Source organism: Protopterus annectens, chromosome 1.part2 (assembly GCF_019279795.1).
Source record: "Protopterus annectens isolate FY-2018-M chromosome 1.part2, PAN1.0, whole genome shotgun sequence".
NCBI lineage: Eukaryota > Metazoa > Chordata > Ceratodontiformes > Protopteridae > Protopterus > Protopterus annectens.
This window is the reverse complement of record NC_056727.1, coordinates 657035019-657059638: the sequence shown is the minus strand read 5'-3', so window position 1 is coordinate 657059638 and position 24620 is coordinate 657035019. Positions and strand designations below refer to the sequence as shown.

Genomic DNA, 24620 nt, shown 5'->3' with positions numbered 1-24620 from the left:
TCAGGTACACTACAAAGGGACTGGCCTGATAGGCCACCAAGGTCCTCAATAGGCTACATCAAAAGGATGCACCCTGGCTTACCTGTGAACATATTCTCAAAACTTAGTACTGTCCTGAGCAAATAATGGATTGCACACTTTTCCCTTGCACCCTCCCCCAATAATACTGTCACTTTCTCTCTCCTTTCTACTCTTCCCATCATTTGATTTGGACCTTACTCTACATACCATGTAGAACTGCACAATGTAAACACTTCAACGGAGATTTTACTGTCAATTTGCAGTTACTCTTACCAATTTACAGAAGAGCATGTTTCCACAACAATCATAAACCAGTTCAACTTTCTCAGACTGTTCAATCACATCAGGCCACTCCTTAGAAATGGCAGTACTCGAAACACTCCACTTGCTCCCCAATTTGTTAAACTTGGTAAGTGGACGAATGCATATAGTTATTTCCAGCAATATTTATTTACATTTGTTGACCAGGAGAGTCCGACTGGACACTGGTCCATTTTCAGCAGAGACCCTGGGAGAAAAGCTCAACATTAAGTTTAATTTGCGTTATACAGTTAAACACATAGCATTTAAATATAGACATTAGTCCAGCTAAGGAAGCAATAGTACAATTTTAAAAATATGGCCTAAACATGGTTACAAATGTAGTAGAGATTCATCAGTGAACAATTGATAGAGGTACATAACAGTCATTGGCAGTTGTTGCTACAAGAAGTTAGTATTACGTGGTAGGTAGCTGGGAAAATGAGTAGCCAAGCTTGCCAAGAGTAAATCGGAACAGCTACAGTACAAATTACATGCAGGGACATTTTAGAGTAGTCACTAAACCATCAGGTTTTGGCAGGTGGGAGGAAGTCAGAGTAACTTAAAGGAAAATGTTATGGATGCAAGGAGAATACGTCGCTTTTAAATATACCCCCCCTCCCAAAAGAAATTCTCCAGGTCCATTTTCTACTTTTGCATTTCTGCCTGTTCTTATTTTATAAGCAACTCTGAAAGCGGGTAATGCCTGCAGTGCACCCCCCCCCCCCCCATGGTTCACTTCTGTGACTATGCTGTCCCTAGTCATGACCACAGCATGAATTTCTCGGTCATACTGTTGAAACATTCCATCACAGATTGTAGGTTTAGTAATCAAAGCTATGTCTGCAAGAGAAGCAAAATAAACAGGATTACTCAAATTAAATCCAGTTTTATTCGTTCATCTACTTTTGGGAAGAAAGCAACAGCCATTTACCACTGTCAACACAAGCTACAAGATATTTTATTTGTTACCACTGGACTAGTTAGTGCAGTCTATGACATGAAAAGAAAGCACACATTAAAGTGCCCTTAGAAAGGTCCTGCATCTCCAAGGCTAACGGGCACCACCAATATCAACACCCAGGATTCAAACTCCAGCAGAAGACACGATGGAACAGAAGGTGAACAAATGGTCAGCAAAAGGAGAAACTTGGTGGGGGAACTTTTAGGTAAAGGAAGACTTTAGACAGAAGGTAGTTTGCAAAGTTGACCTGCAAGAGATTACTTCATTTGTATTAACTCAAATATTTTCTGCTTTTGTGGGGTAGTTTTACACACTTGTTGCCAATTCCACTTATGCCTTTAAAATAGGAATATGGTAAAAAAATTGCTCTCCACTTGCACAAGATCATAAAAGGTGAACAGTACGTCTTAACAACACTTGACCATTAAAAAAGGGGGAAGGGGAAGACCATTAAAAAAGGGGGAAGGGGAAGACCATTAAAAAAGGGGGAAGGGGAAGACCATTAAAAAAGGGAAGGCTAGTGCTCCAGCAAAAAACATTTATGGTAAAGTGTTATGAAGAGGGAGAGACAGAGCCATTGTCCCACAGATGGCAACAAGGGCATCACAGCCACCTGAAAACAAAACCGCTATCAAACATTCAGCAATATATTCAGTCTTGCCACTAGATCATAGACTGTACTTAAGGCATTAAAACAGAGTCTCCAAAATAAGGGATACCTCCCGTTAACCACGCAAACATCTCACTTTAAAAATGGAGAAAGGAACTGATGTGGGAGGCAAAATGGAATGACCCACCCCATGTGACTATATCCTATTCATTTATGGATGCACTTATGGTCTCAATGACCACACACACTACTCCAACTTCTCCGTCTGAGCATAGGCATCCTGAAGCCCAAAATGGCTCAAGCACCTTGAGAATGAAACAGGCAACCAACTCTGGCTTCAAGATCTCAGATAAAAATTATCGGACTGATCACATCCTTGCCAGTGGAAAGTCCTTCTGCATTCTAGGACTGATCCTTAGTCTTCACCCCTTCCAATAACACACTGAAGGCGTCACCTATTCAAAAACAAATTATCGCGTGTACAAGATTGTTGACTAGCACAGACTTCCATCTAACATCACACTTACCAACGTTACAGGAGCTCTTGCAGCTGTAGCAAACTGAAAAATCCACTCATCTATAGGGATAGCCGACAGCATTCCTTCTAACAGGAAGAAGCAGGTGGAAGAAAGAACTGTAATAAAGTGGCACAATCCTGGAGAACTGACTTTCCAAATGTTACCCGATTCAAACAGTCTCAAGCAAATAGCAAAGTTGCGTAGCAAGAGTCACGAAAGCACAAAACATCCATAAGGAACATACAAGCAGGCAGGCATTAGTCCTCTAACCAGAGTGAGTTTTGATTTAACAGAAAAAAAATCAAAGCCCTGGTAGACTATGCAGAACAATACAGCTGGCAATCCATGTGGGAAGTGGGTGCTTGGCAACTTAAAAGCCTTTCCCAGAACAAAAGCTGAAATAAGCTTACTTACCAGGACTGACATGCAACACTGTCCATCCTCTGAGCAGCAAGAATGTCACAGGCACTGGGGATCCTCAGAACCCCACTCCCATCAAGGAAGGTCTCTCTGGGTCTTCCGCTGAAATTTCTTGGCATCATAGGTTAAAACAGGAAACGGACACAAAGGCAAAAGGTAGATAAGTCTTAAAAGCTAGTATTTCATATATAAAAGTGGGGACATGAACACAGGCGCAGTACTAAAGGGCACGTCATGACAAGTGAGTAACCGTCATTAACTATAGCATCTGTGTCAAAGGAGGTTCACTGAATTTTAACTGCAGGCAAGACTTTTAGCTAATCTTACCGGGTGAACCTCCCCACAAGTGCATAGCACAAAACCTTTAACCCTATAAAAAGGGCTGGGGATTTCACATAGCTGCTGGACTAGTTTCAGAATTGTACTTTTCCACTCACGTGCCTTGAAAGCTAGACATACTATTCTCTGCAGTACTTCTGACCACCCAGTTGTGTGTCAGTATTCAGTCTCTGAAATAAAGAGTGCCCACATTAGATAGCTGAAACAAAGGAAAAAATCCACAGATGAAGTAGTTGGTACTGCAATGCATACTTATAAGCTAGCTGATTTAAAAAGACCACCAAACCATTCACATTAGAGATACTTCTAATCTTCTGCAGAGTTTAGACCACTTTCTTTGCGAGGGGGGCTGTATAAATTAGAGACTTCTATTCTCCCACATTTGCCATTACAACTTCCAAGTAGAAAAAGGTGAAGGACCCCTCCCAGTCCGGATAAAAATAATCAAGAACTTAGCTTAACATCTGCCAATGGGCTGGTGCATACATACAGAGACCAGGTCCATAACTACTTGGAAAAGTAGACAGCACAGCACTGGCTGCAGAAGAGGACAAATAATTTTATGTTCCCTATTCAGCCAATTAACCAGAGAGGATGGAAAATACTAACAACCCCCCTTGGGAACGATGGTCACTATCAAGTTTCTCCAATTATAGTGGCATCTGAAGAAAACTGACAGAATACCTCTCCAAACTTGCTGCCGCCTTCTAAAGCCTATGCTGAAGGGAAGGAATTGGAAAAGCAGAGCTGGATGGCACCCAATGTGTAAGCATCAAGTCCAGGCAATCTTCAAATACTTGGGGGAGGGCAATCTGCACCTTCCTCCCAAGGGAGGTGTCCAAATGGCTAGCAAACTTTTGCCCTACGGCATGAAGTCAAGGACAGGTAGCTACAGGCAAGATACCATGGATGCAGGCATCAACTGCCAACAATACAGTGCTCAAAATCTGTGGGCGTAGGTAAATGGTCATATGGCCCAACATCCAATAACTCAGATCTGCTCACGTCAGAAGTGCAGACACCAGAAAGAAGTGCCAAGACACTGTCCAGTGCATAAAACAGAGAAATTGCCATCATTTAAAGTCAAGGACCATTCATGGGAATTGGCAACAGAAAAATGCAAGTGGCTTTTGTACCGACCATTTTCTTGCAAGGATCGCTGCTTGAACTTTGATTCCGAAAGCATATTTTTCAGCTATTCTCTATTCTGCACTAGCCCTTTAATGACTACAGACAAGTGTGTTCAGTACTTACCGAACAGTGGCTGTCAAAAAGTCAACATAGGAGCCTTGAGCTGCATTTAAAAACTACTTTGAAACCCACAGTTCCATTTGTAAACTCATTTTGCCCCTGCACCATTCATAGTTGGTTTGCTCCACATAAGCTAGCACAATGAAAGTCTTAGCATGCCAACCAGATTAGGGTAGCCAGGAAGGATCGGCTAAATGATATGGTTTGAAAAGCAAGTTATCCAGCCTATGGTTACCTGTCAACAGAAAATGTCTACCAAATAATACAGTGCTAAAGCTGCAGGCTCTAAAGTAGTGAGCTTCTCCTGCAGTGACACAAAAAAACTATACATATTAAAGTTTCAAAAAATATTCAAGTATGGGGCATCAGTGAGGAATAGGGAACTGTATTTTTGGAAGACACCAGTCCTAGAAAAGACTTTCTACAACCCACAGCAAGCACAATACTTGCCTACTTCTGGTAAACCTTGGGCAAAGCAGAAAGGGGACAGAAAACCCAGATGGTTGCCTGGATGATTGCTATCGCACAGTAGCCTGGCAACGGCAACTCAATACGGTAAAGAGAACTGGGAAATTGTGGACAAGCAAGACTTGGCAAAGGACTCCAATCTTCCCTAGTCTGTTCTTACACTGGCTACCCTCTATTATCCATACTTCAACTGGCAAGATGGATCTTAGCACAGGAGCCAAGGTAAAAACGGAGCAAGCAGAAAACTACGATTACTGTATTGGCACCAACTGTGATCTAGACTTTCATACAAAATTGATAATTTGGAATTCATACTATACAATGCACCCCCCCCCCCCCAAGAAAAATGAGATCCAGTACACCAAAGTCCAGCATAGTTTTTTGGCTGTTGCAAACTTCATACCACCATTACATTAAAATACTTCCCTTAACTACAAGCTTTAATATGGAGCTTCAGACAGTAGCCGTGGATGGGATATGCTGATTAGAACAAGCCAAGCAAATGAATTTTCTGCACCCGGTGATCTATGCATTACTGAATCTCTTTGCGTACCACCCCGAGGTAGTATTAATCCAGTGTGCACCATGCATACAAGACATCAACCAATAGCATAATTTCACCAGTCTGACTATCCACCACTCTCTGCCTTCAGGCCAGATAAATGATTATTAATACATCCCCAGAACACAGTTTGAGCAAAGATTGTGAAGATCATGCAATTCAGACAGTTTCATGACTTCTTCTACAACACACATTCATTTGCTTGAACAATGTATGTATATTAGTCATGCAATTATGCATGCATACACAAGACTCACCCACATGCATACAGTACATAACTTTTCAGATCCAATACCTCAGTTTTTGACGTGATGCTATAACACTTGTGAATTTTCCAATGACCTTCTTTAGGCAAAAAAGAAGCACTTGTTCATATGCAATCATCCCAAATCTTGTTACAGTAAAAGCTTTTAACTTTCTGCCAGAGACACACTTAGAGACACCCATGTTTTCAAAGACAGATGCTTATCCTAGTGTGGGATGTAATGTAAAATGAAATGGGCATAACTGAAGACACCAAGTTTTGGTAAATCACAGAAATTACTATTAAGCCATTTCTTGGGAATCCAAGGACAGCTTGAACATGAAAGCTAAAAATGTCAAAGATACCGAGGCTACTACAGAAGAGTTTAAGAAATTGTCAGAGTCTTAGAACCACACCATTTTCAAAGCTGGTATTAAAGCCTTTCCAGGAATACTTTATGAAAACTTACACTAAGATTACTCAAACTGTTAAAGGGCAGGCATTTCCATTTGCAGAGAGACTATTCATGCAACATCCTCCCTAACAGATTAAAATGGTCGTGTTTGCCAATAAAGTAGCTGCCAGGATACAAACTACAGTAATAGTAATAGTAATACTGCACAAAATCGCAAAAGTACAGATGAAAAATTCATGTAGGCACGTGTAGAAGTGCTTCCACTGCAGAACTAGGAGCTTGCATTTGTAGAAGCAAGGACACTACCTAGCTTTCTAGCTACTACACCAAGGTACAACCAGCAAATGACCTCCATTCTCAGTCCAACTAAGAAACCTGCCTACCTGTACAAACCAAACTTTAGCGGTGTCAGGGGTCATTTATAGCTAGTTAGGTTAACTGCAGTGCTGGACGAAACTTCACAATGACCTTTCAAAAGATAACTGGGAACGGGTGCTCATGCCACAGCACTCCATGAGATGGGAGTGGGTCAAATCAGCTCTCCTAACAATCCCCAGATGGCAAAACAGCACAGCATACCACATCTAACTGCCTACTGGAGCAGACAACGCAAGCTATACTGACTGCACCTACATGAAGCACAAGTGCACACCTCTTCCTACTAGTGACATATCTGCAATTTTGGTACGGCATGCACCAAATTACTTGTGCGGCACAGCAGTAGCATCACTGTGCGAGTCAGCATTTTGGGGTGGTGGAAGGGGAGAAAAAATGCACACCTCACAAATCAGCCACCCCCTTAAACTAAACTAACCAAAAAGACTAAAAAAAATAAATCAACTGCAGTACTTTATCATAAATGCATCAAGCTTAGTATTTTTTTTTTTTAAAGTGCACCTCTCTTCACAGCAAGGGTGTTACTGACCATTAACAGTCACCCCAAAAGTCAATGAGGCAGGCTTAGCATTTTAAAGTACACCTTTCACAGCATTCCTCTACCTAAATCGGCAAGCTGTTTTATCTAAAATGAAAGCTTTTCCGATGCATCAAAATCATGCAGCCCATCATACTCTAAAATGTGTGAACAGGCCAATATTTTACATGCGCATTAAAAAAAAAAAAAAAAAAAGTTGCCCCAGCTGGCTCAGTGATTCAGTTTCCAGGGGGATTAAAACCTGAAAACTTTGCAAACTACAGAGAGACTAAACACAGCAGCCCACTGTCTTGCCTACGGTTAAAAAATGGTGAACCGCACCGATACATCAGAATAATTCCAACAAGACATACTTTCATTTTTGCCACAAATTTAAAATCAGCAAATGTATCACAAAAAAAAAAAAAAAAAGCAGGACTACCTGCTATTTTCTTAACAGTTTATAAACTGAATAAGATAGTACTTTTTGCAATTCATTAAAACATTTGCTACATTAAAAAAAAAGTACCCTTGTTTTCACACTTTCAAAATTTTAAACCATTGTACAGAAATTGTTTACGCCACTATCAAATATGCTGATTCTCCATGCTTTCAATGCAATATACAGTTTTTAAAAATGTACATTGTCATGAATTCAAAACAAACAGCATTTCAAAATACTTCAATAAAAGCCATGGTTAGGAGGCATCCAAATTCCTACACAATGTGGTAAGGGGTGAAATCCTGATGAAGTGACTGGGGAATCCTTAAAGGAAAAACTGGGTGACCAATTAAGGGTAAATAAAAGGCATGTGGAACTAGTGAAAACAAAACAAAAAAGCAAATGAAAAAACACCCTGTTGCTAACAGCATGTGTGTTTGCTTTATACTGTGGTACCAACCCATGCAGGGTACAGCACCTCAAATGCACAGTCCTTACTGAAGGGGACAATCAAAAGCACTTACATGTGTCAAGGGTAACTGCAGTATCATCAAACTCCTCAGCTTCTTCTTCAACTGGTGGCTGGGGAGATTTAGCCCTGTGTAAGAATTAAAAATAATAATTTAAACCCCCAAATCCTATATTAAATTCCAGTTCAAAGCACAGTGGCCGACAACGAAAGTTAGAACAGACAAAGTACAGCCACATTTAACAAACCCCAGTTCATTAATAACTGCTCGTCAAGTTACTTTACGAAGCAGATTACTATACTACCTCGGCAAATTAAAGTCCCCTTCTTCTGGCACAGACTGGGGTACTGAACAAGAAGCTAACAATTCTACACAAGAACTGGAAAAGCATATTTGGGGTTGTTAAAACCCAAGGCAAACAAAACATTTACTTATCAGAAAATGTGCAAGATAATGGCACACTTGTTGCAAAATGATAAAAATCAAACCAAAATTCAGTTCTAGAAAACGTAACAGACAATTCAGGCCCTGCATGTACTGCTAGGGCAGGTATGAACATAGATGCTCTTCAGATCTTTGATATTTTATAACATCTGCAATTGTTTCATATTAAATTGAACAAAAAAGCCTACAAATTATCTAGGTTCCAGCAATAATGCAATGAACCACCTAACAATCCAATCTGTTCTGAAAGCTCAAAACGTTAAAAACATTGTGGGCAAAGTAAAATTTTGGAAACAGGGGAAGTTTTCCTAGTTGCCTTTGGTACCTTAAAAACATCTGGGAGGGGGGAAAATAAAAGCCTGCAATCTGCAAAAAAATCTACATGTAGACAGAAGGAATTAGAGGGAGCAGGACCAAATGGGCACAAATTTGACAAAACAACCCAGCATGCAGTCTACAGTGAATTTTAAAGTCAGCAACTACCCAGCTCATGGAAGTAGCCCACTGATGAAAAAAGGGAACAGTAGCAATAGTATGTGGCAGGCCCAAGACCATACTTAACAGCAATACCACCCACATCCAGAATGTTTTTAAAACTCAGTCAGCTCCACTCAAACAAGGCCTGCTAGCACATCAGAAGGGCATTAGAGTAAATCTCTGTGGGACTTGCTAGACAGATTATCCACCATTTTAATGCCCAAGAACCAACAGAATATAAGTGTACAACACTAATTCCATATCCCTCAGACGTCCTTTGAGCCATAAGCTCAGTCACCAGCCCTATAATCAGCAGCACAAACTCTGGGCTGATCCACACAGCTGGGTTGGAAAGCGCATTTCAGGTAGCAAACAGACAGGACTCTGGATAAAGTGTTGAGCTACCTTTTAGTTTACCCACTCAAGTCTCGTGACCAATAAACAATGTGCCTAGACTAAGGTGGATTACCTGACATCTACACTTGCAAAGTCTACAGAGCTACTCTACAAAGGCTAAGTGGCAATAGAAATTCACCTAGACCCATGTCTGCTCCTACAGGCATCAAATGCTGTACAGTCCTGCCAAGTAGAGAGCTGACCACCACCTACACACTACAATGTCTGACAAAAGGCTCATTCAGGAGGCAATGGGTCAAAAATAGCTACAAGACGTTTGTTTGCACAGAAACTACTTTATCCCCCAAAAACTAGAATAGCACTCATCTAAGATGAGATTCCATTAAAATCTTGAAAACCATCTACCAAACACTGCCCACATTTTAGTAAGATATAATGATACTGAGACACAGCCTCACATACACATCTGCCCTTTACAGACATCTATGGCTATGGAGACCAGGAATGTTGCACAGCAAATTAAATGAAATGCACACCAATGAAACGACAAAAATATCCAAGGCTGCAACTTTACATTACTCCTTACCCGTTACAGACAGAATGCCTTAAATGTTCTACACAGAGCACCTTAAGGCAGAAAATTTGGAGGGATACAGCTTTTAAAAGAAAGGCTGCATGAAGTTCATAAGGCCCCATCCTCTTTCACTACAGGCACTAAGTACAATACATCCTGCAGAATTCTCAGCAATGACACCACAGAAAGCTTACCATAACCAGAATACCCTGAACATAGCCTCAAACTGACAGCACGAGGAAATCACTTCACAGCTCAGAGATGCAAAAAATGTCAGCAACACATTACAATTAACATGACTCATTGTACACAGTGAGCTATTTTACAAATATACAGTCAGAACAGCTACAATGAAACCAACATATGGTACATATAACTAATGCTGCTGAACACTTTCATTCTCTATAGAAATGCAGTGCAAGTTTTCCGGAAGTCTGAACCACCTCAGGATTCATGTGTAGCTGCCAATACTGGCTCAAAAACTACATGCATCATCTTCACATACAAAATCACACACTTCCTCGGCTGGACTCTACTAGACTGTAGAATTTCCTTGCACAGTATCTGAAGAATGACTGCTTAAAACAGCACTGAATGCAACACCAAGTTAAGTTTCACCATTTTAAGGGTAGTGTGCAATGCAAAACATTAAACTTTACAACCAAAAAGTTAGAACAGCTTAGAATCCTAATATTCTAGCCGTCACTTGGACATTTACCTGCTTCAGTCCACACAATTAAGACAAAGCTGTTCTGTAACAAGGTGCAGGTGTAGCAAAATTTCCCCTACACAAATCCAATGCAGCTATGGTGATTTTTCTAATGGAAATGCTGCTAGTTCAATTAAAGTCGTCTGCACAACCTCAAAGGCAGTGGTTCATATATTCCGATTTCTAACATAAGCCTACTAGGTGGCAGGGATATCCTGAGAAAAACTAGAGGGCAAATTTCATAAACACAGAACCAGGTGAAACTTGGCCTTAGGAATACAGCCTTGATCAAAATCTACACACTCAAGTGTATAACAGTCTGGCAAAACAGCACCCAGTGCTGAAGGGTTGCAATAGCAAAAACTGCCTCATGCGTGCCACTGCCAAATGCTAGGTACAAGGTCACAAATTCTGTGCACCTGGCTTAGTCAGCAAGGAACAGGTGACCGTAAGTCACATCCAAAATGAAAGCCACGCAAAGTTACAAGCACTAGGTGACGTTCAAGAAAGGCCTTCTTAAAGCAGTACTACCCAACACATCAACTGTATTTTCATGGTTGAGAGCATATTACTTTATGCCTCCATGGCTCACTGGTTTTATACCATTTTTGCAAAGTCTCAGACATCCAGAAACAAGTGTCAGGCGTTACACCAAATGAATACATACCCGAAATGTACCCCCCACCCTCCAAGTTAAAGTATGAGAACCAACCAACCACGTGGCTTTCACGCAATCTAAATACCTAATGTTCTATCCCACTCAGTCTCTCCAATGTTAATAAAGGCTTCCTGGAGCAGTCCAGATGGCCAAGTGAATGCAAACACTACTACATTAGTAGAGGTGAAGCAAGCAAATATGTGGTTGTGGATAGATGACAAGATGGGGCCAGCAGTACCAACTCTCTCTGCAGTCACTCTGCCCAACTTGGAGAGAGACTTTAAAAGGTACTACAGCCAGGGACAAGCCTAGTGCCTACTAAAAAGACATGCAAGCTCTAGGATGGAATTAAACCCAACATACTTTATATGCTCAATGGCTTGCACAGCTTCCTTACACCTACTCTAAAAGGTATCAAAAAGGGGACATCAGGACTGAGAATCCAATGACATTCCTAACAGGCACACTGACTGCTCAGTTAAATCACAGATTTAGTATTCATTTATTGCAGCACTACTGTAATCAACAGCAGAGCATGACCACTACAGAGAGGACGCGTGTGCCAAATAGATTAACATCTTCATAGGAGGTTACTAGGCTATTAGCCTATGTTGCTATAGGCCCAGACGCTCTTATAAACCTAGCCAAGAGTTTAGCCTATGTTTAGACAAGTCCGCACCCAGAGCTCCTGTCCAACAGGGACACGTGGGATCCCAGAAGTGTATTTTCCATTCTCCATCCAGTTATCCAGGTTGCGCTTAAAAAGGGACAATGGGGTACTCTGACATGGAGGGGGAGTATTTCACAAATGGGGGGGGGGGGATGGGACCCAAATCTGCCCCACCAACAAGTCATATTGATATCACAGACCAGATTGAGGTCAGGTATATGGGTTGCTCAAATGGAGCTCGACTTCTGGATATGCAGCAGTCCCATCAAGGCAGGGTCTGAGATTGCTTTGTATGCCACACAAGAGGTCACCTCCGAGGAGTCTGTATGAAACAGAGGGACAGGGCTTTTGGCCTGTTAGGGTAGTGTTTCAGGTCCTGGATTCTCTTGGTGAGGAACTTCGGCATGTACCTCAAAATGCACATGCAGCAGCTGGAGAAACCACCGAAGGAGACAAAATCCTATCAGGACTAACCTCTTAAGGAATTTCCAAGCGGTCCTAAGCTATTTCAACAGCATGTACACAAAGAGGTTAAAAATAAATAAATTCAACACCACACAGCACCACCTGACATCTCACATCAAACAGAGCTGGTTTTGATCTATTAAAAAAAAAAAAAAAAAAAAACGCCAAGCATGCAGACTGCAGTGAAGATTTGCTCAACGAAAAGGTAAACTACTGCAAATGTGGAGACAACATAATGGAACAACTTCTAAAAATACTTTCAAAACTCTGGCACACAGCAAACAAGAACAAACCTGAGGCAAGCAAAAGCTAAACAATGTAGTGAAGCATAGACATGCAAACAAGACATCTAAAATAGGTGTCTATAACCATGGGGTACTGCCCATATAGTCCCCAAAGAGCTGGCTGTAACAAACCTTGAGAAAACCTAGGCAGTGTACTAGACACCCTCTCAACCCTCTATTCCACATCTATCACTACTCGATATACTACACGTGGAGTAAACTTTAAGGCAAGTGGCCCTTTTGTTGCTGCCATTACTTGCCTACTGATGAGCCTTGAACAGATGCAATTTTTCTCTCTCTCAGATTAAACAGTTGAAGGTCAGCTCCTTTTATGATGTTTGGTACCAAGTGTGTGACATTTCTTGGATCAAATGAAGCTGGAGATATGGGTACATGTAAACACCAACACTGACAATATGCACCTACCGACTATAATTATGTGAAATGACCACTATCAAACAATTTTAATAACTCTACTTCTCATAGCAGTAAGAGAAGCAAGTTGCATATATAACTGCACCAGGTTTCTTCTGCACCCAGGCCGGCAATAAGCACTTCATTTTGATGCTCATCTTAAGAGAGAGTGCACATAAAACGTGCTCCAATTACCTTTTATTTCAGAAGTGAATTACATTAACAGTATGCCTATTCATAGTGGATACCCCCTGCTTCCAGACTTCTGTACTACGATCATTTCTACTACCTTAAAATACCATGTAATCACACCTTAAAATGCCCAGTGAAGATCTCACCCCAATCATTTATTCCCCTTCCTTTACATCAAAAATTCTTGTGTTCCTCCTGCTCACCACCAAATCCTCAAAACTACAGAACTCACCACAACCACACTGAACTGCAAATAGTTTATATACTGAAGTCTGGCTCCCAGCACACTCCTTCCTTAAAGGACGATGCTTCACGTGTACAGAAAGAACTACTTCATATGCACATTTTACATAGTCCTATACACCTCTCTTCTGCTCACAATGGAAAAAATTACATTTGATACAGTCCTCCCCTATACCAAAGTCTGTGGTCCGACTTCCCCCTCAGTTTGTAAAACATGATCTACTAGCAATTACCAAATGAAAATGAACTTTTAAGACCTCTCCATCTTAGCCCTACTCCTAAATGAGAGAACACTCAGCACAGAGTGTCGCTTGTGCATCACCTGTAGTTCCGGCACATCTGGACATCACTACCTACTGAAGGTCTGGCATCGCTGCCTTTGGGTCCTGTTAAGCTATCCCCACATCAAAATGGCCAAATAAAAGGTCATCCAGCAATCCCAAAACAAGACTAGTGCTGCTTAAAGTACCCCCATCTATCCACCTAGAGGACTGAGGACATGATAGACAATGATGGGAGTAGGGATCACATCAGAATTACTCACCTCTATAGAAAACAGTCAGCAGCCTTCTGTCGGTGTAGCCCATACCGATAGCAGCAAGTGATCTTTATCCCAATTTCTTGGGAGGGTTGGGGCAACAAATCCACTCTACAGTGCACTGGGGTAACTAATCCCATCCCCAGTTCATGCACATCATGTGGCCGCTATGGAATCATGACCCCCCCCCTGTACACTTCTGTATGGGGTCTGCTGTATCATGCCACAGACTAGGTGGATCCCAGATTACAGGTGACCAAGTACTCACTCCCACTCTCCAGCTACAGTAGTTTGTCCTTACAACCTGCAAGGCATGTTTCTGACGAAACTGCTGTAGTGATGGCTGCCACCCCAAATTTCAAGGTACATGCGTTTCAAAAAAACCACGAAGACTGAAGTTCAACTCTACAGACTATACCACCTTCAGCAGAACATGCACTGTAAAGCATTCCTGGCAAGTTCTAAGGGATACCCCCCCCAATAGAATGAAAGGATTCCCTACATTTGAGATAAAGGGGGAAAGAGGACCATTACCGCTCATCTTATTTGGTTTTACTTCTAATTCAGAAAAAAAGTGTTAAAATTGCAGACACTTTGGAGGTGGCTATGATTCCAGCAACTCATTGGTCCTCTTGGGGCCCCAAGAAACTCCAAGGGAACACTACATCTACAAGGCACGCAAATTGTTACAGAACAGCCATGTGCACCTCCCTAACTTTGTCACAAGCTCATGTTGCATTCTGCTGACAGGAACTTTAAAAGGGCCTTGACATACTTACTGTAAATTAATACAAGAGCCTGGAAGCAGAGAAGAAAAAAATCCAGCTTATACACAGGATTGAAGTTATGCAAACTACACTGTATACATGTTACAAACCTATACAATGCACGTCCAACATACCGCAATCCATCAAAACGTCTGTACATGTGGGCTGGTTGAAAGCCTTTCTAGCAATCTTGTATGCAGCCACCTTTGGGGTACCCCTGGTATGACTTTTAGGAAGGGTCATGCTAGAGAATCTACCCCCAACTGCACAGTGAATGTTTGGGAAAACGTCTCAAGCAAGACACTCCTCATTCAAATGATTTCCATTTAACACTGAACAAGTAAATCAAACAGCCCAAGTACATTACTGATTCCTGGTTCAAGATGTGCAGGCAAATAATTTTAACAGCATTCTACTGCTACATGGAATCGATACTTCTTTTGAAGTCTTACATTCAAGCTTGCATCACAAAGATTCAGTACAGGTTTGTGCCATAAAATCACTTTAGAACACATTAAATACCAAATGTCTGGACTATAGGACAACAGAACTCTACTGGTCTGCATTGAAATTACATAAACAATGAAGCCAAATACTTTTTTATTCCAACAGAATCACTTCTCAAAAATGAAACATTTTTAAAATTAGGCATCAGCATACCTCTAAGAACCAACTCAAGTTTATTCCATTAAGGAGGCTCAAGGTTAAGTGTTTCATGGAAGCCACAAGGACAGATGCAGACATTTGGGTTACAAATGCTTTGTATACAACCTAAAATGCAACTTTCAATTCCAAAACATAAGTTAAGACAGTTTTCAAATCCCAGCTAGATAACTCACTTACCTACTGTACTTGTTTTCTTCAATATATTCAAAGTATCCTCTTCCATGATCCTCTCTTGGTCTCTTTACCCCTTTTTTCTTCTCTCCAGTTTTTTGTTCTGCCTTTGCTTTAAAGCAGAAAATAATGTTAAGTTAACCATGAACTGAAAACAAAAGTTTAGAGCAACAATTCTAAACTTCATCCATCAGTAGGTAATGCACCATATCAAACTATGGTGGAAAGTTTTAGCACCCAAGGTTATGAAACTTCACACTCAAAAATTACAAAGGCTTCAAACTGTTTCCAGTGGAGATGCATACAGCTATGTCATACTCATTTACACATTTAGGGGAGCGTCTCGTACAAGCCCAGACCCAGTTATTTGGAAGTATTACATACATATATACACACACACACACACACACACACACACACACACACACACACACACACACACACAGAAAAGAGGAGACATAGAAAGAATACACCTTGTGCATCACAACTGCCCCCCATCCTAACTATCCTATAATGCAGTATTTACCTTTCCCCTTCAAGCAGAAAGAGACAGAACCCTGGGTGCCCTCCTCCATGTGACTACAGCTCTAGCCCTCAAGACATATCGTTATGGTCAGTTTACTTGTACCAGAGGTTTCAAGGTGTGCAAGAGTCAAGTGCACTGCTCAAACCTGATACTGTTACAACCACCACGCCCAGCAACCTTCTACATGCTAACAGCAACACACAAGAAAGCTGTAAAGAGACTCTTTGCGGAGTCTCAACAGGACTTCTACCAAGTTTTGCTGCACTCTTCACCCAACACAGTCGCCTTTTGAAGAGAAAAGCTACTGCAATGTGCCTGCAAGTACAGTACCAGCTGCGGGCATCAGGGTTGACAAAACCTCATTGCAGAAACTCTCAAATTTAATGATGCACCACATTGAATGTGGAGTTCACATCTAACCACACGAGAAATAAAAAGGAATTCAAGGGGCACTAGAGAACAGAGAACTATAAAGGGGTAGAGAGAATAGTGGAGATAATCTTTGCAACCTTAATCAGAATAGCAACAAAACTTGGACCATTGAAAAGCAGTCTAAACACCAAGGGAGCAAAGAGGAAGCCTATTTGGCCACCAGGAAAATCCAGTTGGACAGTGGCACTCAAGGGCCCAGGGAGACAATACATTCAGTGCATCTATTTTGTTTTCTCTTTTCAAATACAAGTGCATCTATTTTGACTGTCTTGTTAAAGAAAAATGTAACCCTTGGGTTAATTATTGCAACAGTCAGCAGAATGTAATGGCAATTGCCTACTGGTCCACTTAAGTGTAGCCCATTTCCATTTCAAAAGGGGAGAATCAAACTATCTTGCCTGATGTAAATAGATAAACCATTATGCCAACCCCCAAGCCATAACCAATTATCCAATAGTAAAATCTTGAAGGCCGGTAAAAGGTGTTCACGTGCAAAATTTTACCAGTAAAATTTCCAACAGAAGTGGCATAGGACCATAGCCACGGTGGTATGGCAGTAACGTTGCTACCTCACAGCAAGAGGTCCTCCCGTTCGATTCTCGGCTTGGGAGTGCCTTGTGTGGGGTCTGCATGCCCTCCCTGCGGTTGGGTAGCGTTCGAAAGACATGTGCATAAATGGATGTGCCTTAGTTGAAGGTTGGGCGTCGAGCTGGCACCTCGGCATTTCGTATAAGTTTACTGCCAACCATTAGCGGACTGCAGTTCTGCTGTGGCAACCCCTTACAGGGGAAAAGCAGAAAGACAAACAGTGACATGGGAGCAGAGAGAGGTATGGAGCAGGTACTGAGTACACAAGGTCATAAGACTTAGGAGTCTGTAAAAATAAAAACAGTACATACAGAATTAGTGGCAAACAGAACTGAAAGACATTATTGATCTGTGAACCATAAAAAGGGGACAAGCCACAGACCACATCAAGTCTCAGACTAGAGACAGGAAACAATCCAGCAACTGCATGCATCTGTAAATAGTGCTGTGAGAAAGCTGAAAAGGCAATAAACAAAAAGGTTCCCTGGCTTTCGCCACCCAAGAAAAAAATTTCCCGTGCCCCTAACAAGCAGTACCGGGGTGAATTTTCTTTTTCCCATCCAGTAGTCAAGATTTTTCTTAAAGGGGGCCAATGAGGAGCTTTGCTTGACATGAACGTGTAGTTTGTTCCAGAGTATGGGAAGTCTCTGGGATATGAATTTATCCCTCTAGCATGCTCTGTTAATTGTGGTGACAAGGTTTACATCCCTAGAGCATATAGTTCGGAAAGATTGGGATTTCTCAGTGTAGTATGTCCAACAGCTCTGTGATAGCCGTGTAAGTTAGGCAGAGATATACTCAAGAGTACTCGATATGTGAGAGTAGAGCTGGAGTTGAGACAGTCTGTGTATGGAATCTGTTTGAGGTCGATAATCCTCTTAGTGAGTTATTTCTGTGGCCTTTCCAATTATCGTAGACGTCTTGTGAGATATTTCTGTGGCCTTTCCAATTATTGTAGAAGTCTTGTGAGATACATGCCAAACAGGGCAGTGTACTCTATAATGGGGCTTGATGAGGGATGAGTAGAGAGGAACGATGACCTTTTTTCCTAGAGAAGAACAACCCTTTTGTGATTAGGTGTGCCACGTAGAAGGACTTCCTGACTACTGTGGTTATTAGAGACTACTGTATCCAGTGGTCTCTTATCACACTTTCAGTGTTTAGTGAACTACCGCCTATGTGGTAGTTGATTGGGGGGTGACACTTCTTGGCACTGAGCTTGAGGCCATGACTGACACCAAACATAAAGTCTCTGTGGGGCCCTTTTATAGAATGTCTAAATCGTCATTAGGCGAGTCTACTATAGCTCCCAGTTTGTAGTCATCTGCGAGCTTTGTTAGCCAGAGACCTTCTGTGTTGGCATGCACTTCAGAAAAGTGCAAACAGAACAAGACGACCCAGGACCGAAACGCATGATACTCCACTTGTCTGAAGTCAGACTTGGGAGTCTGCTATTTTTCCTGTGTGTTCCGTCAGTGAGTTTGTTAGCCACCAATCTTGTGACATAGGGATTTATGCCCAGTTTAAGGAGTTTAACTATAATTCCAGAGTGGGGGAGGGCACCAAAAGCCTTGGCAAGTAGAGAGACTGCACCACCTTGCCCTCGTCTATGGCTCCAACGACTGCTTCAAAGTAGTCTTGTCAGTTTAGTAGACACAATTTACCTTTTACAAACCCAAACTAGAGTGGGGTCCAGGGTTTGGAGGTTACCTAATGTCTTTGTTTATAAGGTCAAAGATGAAATGTTCCATGGCCTTGCAGACCAGGCTTGTCAGGCTAATGGGGTGGTAGCTTCCGGGATCCGTGGTGGCACTACTTTGTGGAGTGGGATAACCATCGCAGTGTGCTATTCAGTAGGCACATAGCTTGGTGAGGCTATGGCTGAACATGGTACTTAAGTGGGGTGCCAGTTAGTTGTGTAGTTCGTGCAGTATACAGCCATGGGATATTGTCTGGTCCCATGGATGCTGCGTTCTTGGTTTTGTTGAGTGCGGTCTTTACTTGTTCAGTGATTACAGGGGCTTTGCATTCTTCCGGCTGAACCGGCCAGGATGTTGGCAAAAAAAAAAAAAAAAAAAAAAAGCATATTTACTGCCATTGCGCTGTAGCTCAGAGCTTATCTGAGTGTTGCCATTGAGATTCTTGTCTTGACATAGCTGTAGAACACTTCGTGATGGTCTTTGGAATCCGTGGTGATTTAATTTTCATAACTGGTGCTGGAGGAGGTTATGAGGGATCTTAGCTTCTTGCCGAGGCTGATCAGGGAAATGCCACCACTCTTGGGATTTTACACTTTTTGCAACAGCTTCTTCCCCCTGTTGTAGAGTTGGTTTATGGCAGGGGACCACCACATTGACTTTTTTTTTTTTGGATAGCATCTTGGGTTCTCATGGAGATGCACTGTCTTTTTATACTCTGGCCCATATTAAATTTAAGTAAATATTCTTTTTCAGGGGGGACAAGCCCCCTGCTTCTTTACAGATTAAGGTAAGGACAGCTGACCAATCAAGCACTGAACAAGTGCTGTGCAACAGTGATACCATCTTCTAACAAACAAACATTCAGCTGGTAAAATGCAACAGTCAGTACAGGTCAGAGAAACTTGTGGTGTAACCTCTTCACATTTCATGGCAAACAATGTGTCAAAGTAAAAAAAAAAAAAAAAAAAAAAAAAAAAACACACACACCTCTCGTGCCGTTTATTTCGGCACAATTATGAATATTCAGCCGATTCCACACACATCCAGGAATTGGCAGCCTGGAGGTGTGGTTAGGGCAGGATTTGCTACTGCACACCCTGCGGGGTCCTTCTAATATTATACAACTACCCACCCTCGAGTGCCCCATGTGCAGGTACAACTTTGTGCCAGAGAAGCTCTCCTCACTGTTTTGGACAGTCTCGTATGCTCACTAACTTTAAAATCCTAACTCCTAGAACTGCAATCTGCTACTATAAACCAATATGCTAAATGGGGATCCCATGAGGCCATTGTAGGACACCCACACAAACGCTGAGACTCAAAAATTTAATCTGTTGATCTCTCAACGTTGTGCACATTCTTGCCACAACCGCTACTGACATTTTATACATTTGTTAATTCACCGACAAACGAGCAAGTCTTTTATATACTCTGGCACATACTAAATTTTCACAATCCAGTCAGTTACAACCATTGATTTTGGTACTGGGTCATGTTTATTGCCCAAGACTCAGCAGCACACGTCCCCCTTTTTTCTTTTCAAAAATATTCCAAATAATCAGTTAACCATTCATGTGACTGAATGGGTGGAAGTCTGGCTAAGGGACAGCTGGAGACAAGTCAAATAAAGTACCATATCTGGCCCAGTAAGGAATGCTTCTGTTTAAGTCTTTTCACTCTTTGCATTATCAGACTTTTATGAACCTACTAAATGCAAATATTAAAATAGATGCCTTTTAAAATCACCAGAATTGGTAATGCACTATGGGGAAATTCACATAACTGAAAGATCATAGGTTAGAGATCAATGGACAAGTATGTGTTTATATTCCAGGAAACTCGCTCCTGAACATATGACTCTGAATGAACTAAAAAATATAAGCAAAAATAAAAAAAAAAAGTTAATGCAACCTGTACAATGTTAGACTTGGGAATGTTACCCCATTTGCTAGTCACCAATGAAAACTGTACAACATGCCCAACTTTTAAGCTACTCATCCTGCAATACTGTATGTACCAATAAATGCAGAGCTCTTGCTATCCAGCTTATCATTTAGAGGCAGAGTAAACATTACGTTAAACATCTTAATCTAAAAAAAAAAAAAAAAAAAAAAAAAAAAAAGTCTCGCTCCAGTTTACACAGAACCAAATGACAGGGGGGGGTGTACCTCAAACACAATGTTCCACTCCCCTCTCTACACCAAAACCATAACCACCGTCAATGAATCGTTTCACCAAGACCGGAGCAACGAGGGGATGATCTCCAGGAAACCATGCTTGTATCACCGTCTGACCAACAAGAGACTGGACAATACTTAACTTTTGATTGCACCAAATTATACAGAACTCAGTTATGACGCATTTGCCCAAGCCCTCATGACGGGTTTTTTTCGTAATCGCCAGGACCAGCCAGGTAATAATGACAATTAAAGTTGTTTTAATACTGTCCATCGGGACACACTAGCAATCAAACAAAAATAAGTATTACACTACACAGTTGACTCCTCGCCGAGGATAAGGAATAAAAAGCTAATTATACAACAAAGCCTGCATACTTGTCAAGCAATGTACAACTCCCCCCTATATAGTAACTCCGAGCAGCTGTCGCCCCCCCGCCCCCCCCTCTCCACAGTGCATGACAGTGTACTTTAAAGATGCAACAAAATGCCAATGGTTAATGCAAAACAGACACATCGGCAGACAGCATAACTGGACAACAGTCCTATTCAGAAACAGTTTGCAGAAGTGTTACCAGACAAGCATTTTATAATGTATTCCTTCACCCCCTTTCTATACTAGCAAACAGCATGGAAATTAAGCTACTCTGAATAGAAACTTACTGTTAGACCCAATCTTTAAAAACTTGACAACTATGCAGACACTAGAACCAATTTAGTTACGGGCTTGCTCATCTTATGCTACCTAATCAAAATGTTACTTTCCCCAAACAAAAATAGTCTCGTGAAGCTACTAACAAATTGGCAGCACCATACTCTAAACTGCAATGACAAATTGGCAGCACCATACTCTAAACTGCAATGACTGTATATACTACACGTTCACTCTGAATACACAATCCCCTGGCAGCTTATATATAAAACTTGGCTCAAGATTATATGAACAAATCCACAGACAACGAGAGGGCAAAGCCGGAAACTCAAATGCCTTCCATTTAGGTGACTTCAACCATGCATGATTTGCAAGAAGAATGAGGGACAGATCTGAATATTTGACAAGTACAGCTATGAAGGCGGCCGGTTCTCTGATAGGTGTAGTTACACGGCGTTGAAAAGAAAAACACCCCACCGCATGCTTACTCGTCAATAAACAGGACCACGCCCACGGTACTTGAAGCGCCTTATTAAAATGAAGTTATTTTCCGGAATGGTTGCAACAATTAACGCAAAGAAATTTACATCTAGCACGCCACTTAAAATGACTCAAATTATTTTTATGTATAAACTATCAAGATACCCAAGCTGAAATCCACGACTTAAACAAAGGGAACACCACCCATAATCCCAGTGCAAGTGAATCTCAATGAGAGCAACGTGCAGCTTTAAAAAGGTCTGATCTGCCGTTCCAAAAGAAATCAGCTTCTCAGAGCACAGAAATTAAACTAAAAGGCAAATTGCTGACCACAGAAAGAAAACAATTAAATGACTTGGCAATGGACACATTGAATGCAGTGTTAACCAGGGAATAAAACGTGCACAATGCAATGTGAAACATGGGGGGACGCGCTTCCCCAACAAGCGTGTTTGCCTTTCGCATCAAACAGCTTGCACACTATCGACCTTACACAAACGTCAAACGTAGTGATAAAAGGAGGGAAATGACCATCTCCTGAATAGAAACCCCCTTCCTGCGCAAGTGCATTTACACAGTACACATCTACTCAAGAGAAAAATCTGCAGTACTATAAGCAGCAAAGGATGTGTTGGATTATTCCCAAATTCCCTCAGCATCATCCTACTTAGTGTGATTTTAATTAGTCAGAATCCTAAACAGCCTCTGAAAAGGGTCACAGCTTACGCGATCTGCAAACAAAAAACTGTTCCACCACGAACAATTCTAAGATATTGCTACAATAAGGCCTGCACACGAAGCTTTAAAGCAATCCCCGTGGGCGTGGATCACTAGATCAATGACAAACGTAAAACGGAATAAAACAAAGAAAGCTGGTCCCTCTGGCTTCAGTACGAGAAAACAGTGCGGGTTAACACGGCTACTGCGACTCTTACAGACTTATTCTTGAATCTGCAATACCCACTGTGGTATTTCCAAGTCTTAGCACATGTTATAACAGCAACAGCCCGCGCTACAACCACGACAGCAACACACGTGATATGACTATTGTTAGCTTACCTTCTCCAGATTCAGTTTTATCCTGGCCATCATCTGATTTTTCCTCCTTTTCGTGCTCTTCTTTTTCATCATCATCTCCCATATCCTCATCCCCTTCCTGAAATCCTTGATCTTCTCCATTTTCTTCCCCCTCCCGCGCAGCTGTTTCCTTTTGCTCATCTATTGTTTCGTTTTCAGCCGATTCGGCCTTGGCGCCTTCCTCGTCCTTCTCCATCGCGGTCTCCTCTTCCTCCTCATCTTCTTCCTCTTCCTCGCCGTGTCCTGCATCCTCTGTTTCAGGCTCTGTATCATCCATTCCATTATCGTCTTTACCGGCACCTCCACCGCCTCCCTGTTCCTCCTGATCGAGTGCGGCCTGTAGCCGCTCCATAAGCTCGGCCTTCAAGCCCTTATCTGACAAACGACGTTTCTTGAGCTCATCTTTCAGTTCTGTTACCTTCAGTTTTTTTACATTAATCGGTGAACTCATGATAGTAGAGGTTTAATCTAACAGGTATATAATTTGCGGTATGGTTAAAACTCGATTTTCATCAGTGGAAAGCTTTAATCTGCACCAATTGGTAGACCTCCCAATTGTCCCAAGAGCAGCAGCACTAGGGAGCCCTCCGCGGCAGCAGCACGCAGAACACCCACACAACACGTAATATAGACGGCCTTGCTCGAAACACGTCAATAGAGCCGCCCACTGCCTGTTTACCAGATCAAATTTTGCAAATGCGCATGCGTCTAGCAAAAGAAATGAATGAGGAGAGGCCTAATGCAGCTTATAGTACTGTTGCTACTTACTAGAAAGCGACGTAAGCCGTTGTTTTGACGGATTCAGTGCGAACACAATTTAATATTTATCAGTTATAGTACTTCTGTTTTGTCTGTAATAGTGGCGGCAGCTACTTACTTAAATATCTACGTGTGTTCTGGCTTTATAGTTGATGAATTTATTTTAAAATCTTAGTCTTTTTAGGTTATACAACAGCAGATTAATTAGTATAATACTGAAGGCATGTGTATAATTCACCGCTGAAACAAGCGATAGCTATTTTGATTATTACTAAATTAAAAGCACTATGAAGTAGAATCTTCCTGTGAATTTTCAGAGCCTAGCAAGGGAGGGAGTGTTAGTATCAACCGCAAATCGGTTACTGTGGGATTTTAGAAAATTGCCTAAAACAATGTTGCTAGATGAAGACACCTACTGTTGCAACAGTGTTTAAGAGCAATTCGATGAAAAGTGAGCCCTCGGGTATAGTTCCAAGCCTTTTAACTGAAAACGCAAGGGACTGTAATGTAGTCAAAGCCCCCAAAATAGTTACTTTTTAAAAATATAGCCCTTACTCATTTAGATAAAACAAGAAGGCAGGAATAAGGGACAGTTTAAACTATTGCTGTTATTCTCTTAGTTAAAACAAGAGAGCAGGAATAATGGACAATTAAAAGTATCGC

General features: G+C 41.6%; 1 protein-coding gene across 1 annotated transcript in view; it reads right to left on the bottom strand.

Annotated features, from left to right (window-relative positions):
- Nucleotides 1-23816, bottom strand: part of HNRNPU (heterogeneous nuclear ribonucleoprotein U) — a 548643-nt gene extending 524827 nt beyond the window's left edge. Inside the window, exons 1-3 of the mRNA XM_044058137.1 lie at nucleotides 23181-23816; nucleotides 15573-15678; nucleotides 7992-8065 (exon numbers count right to left, since the gene is read on the bottom strand). Of these exons, the coding sequence (XP_043914072.1) occupies nucleotides 7992-8065; nucleotides 15573-15678; nucleotides 23181-23649 (649 nt within the window). The 5' untranslated portion in view covers nucleotides 23650-23816. The remainder of the gene's footprint in view (nucleotides 1-7991; nucleotides 8066-15572; nucleotides 15679-23180) is intronic.
- Between the last annotated feature and the right edge of the window lie 804 nt (nucleotides 23817-24620).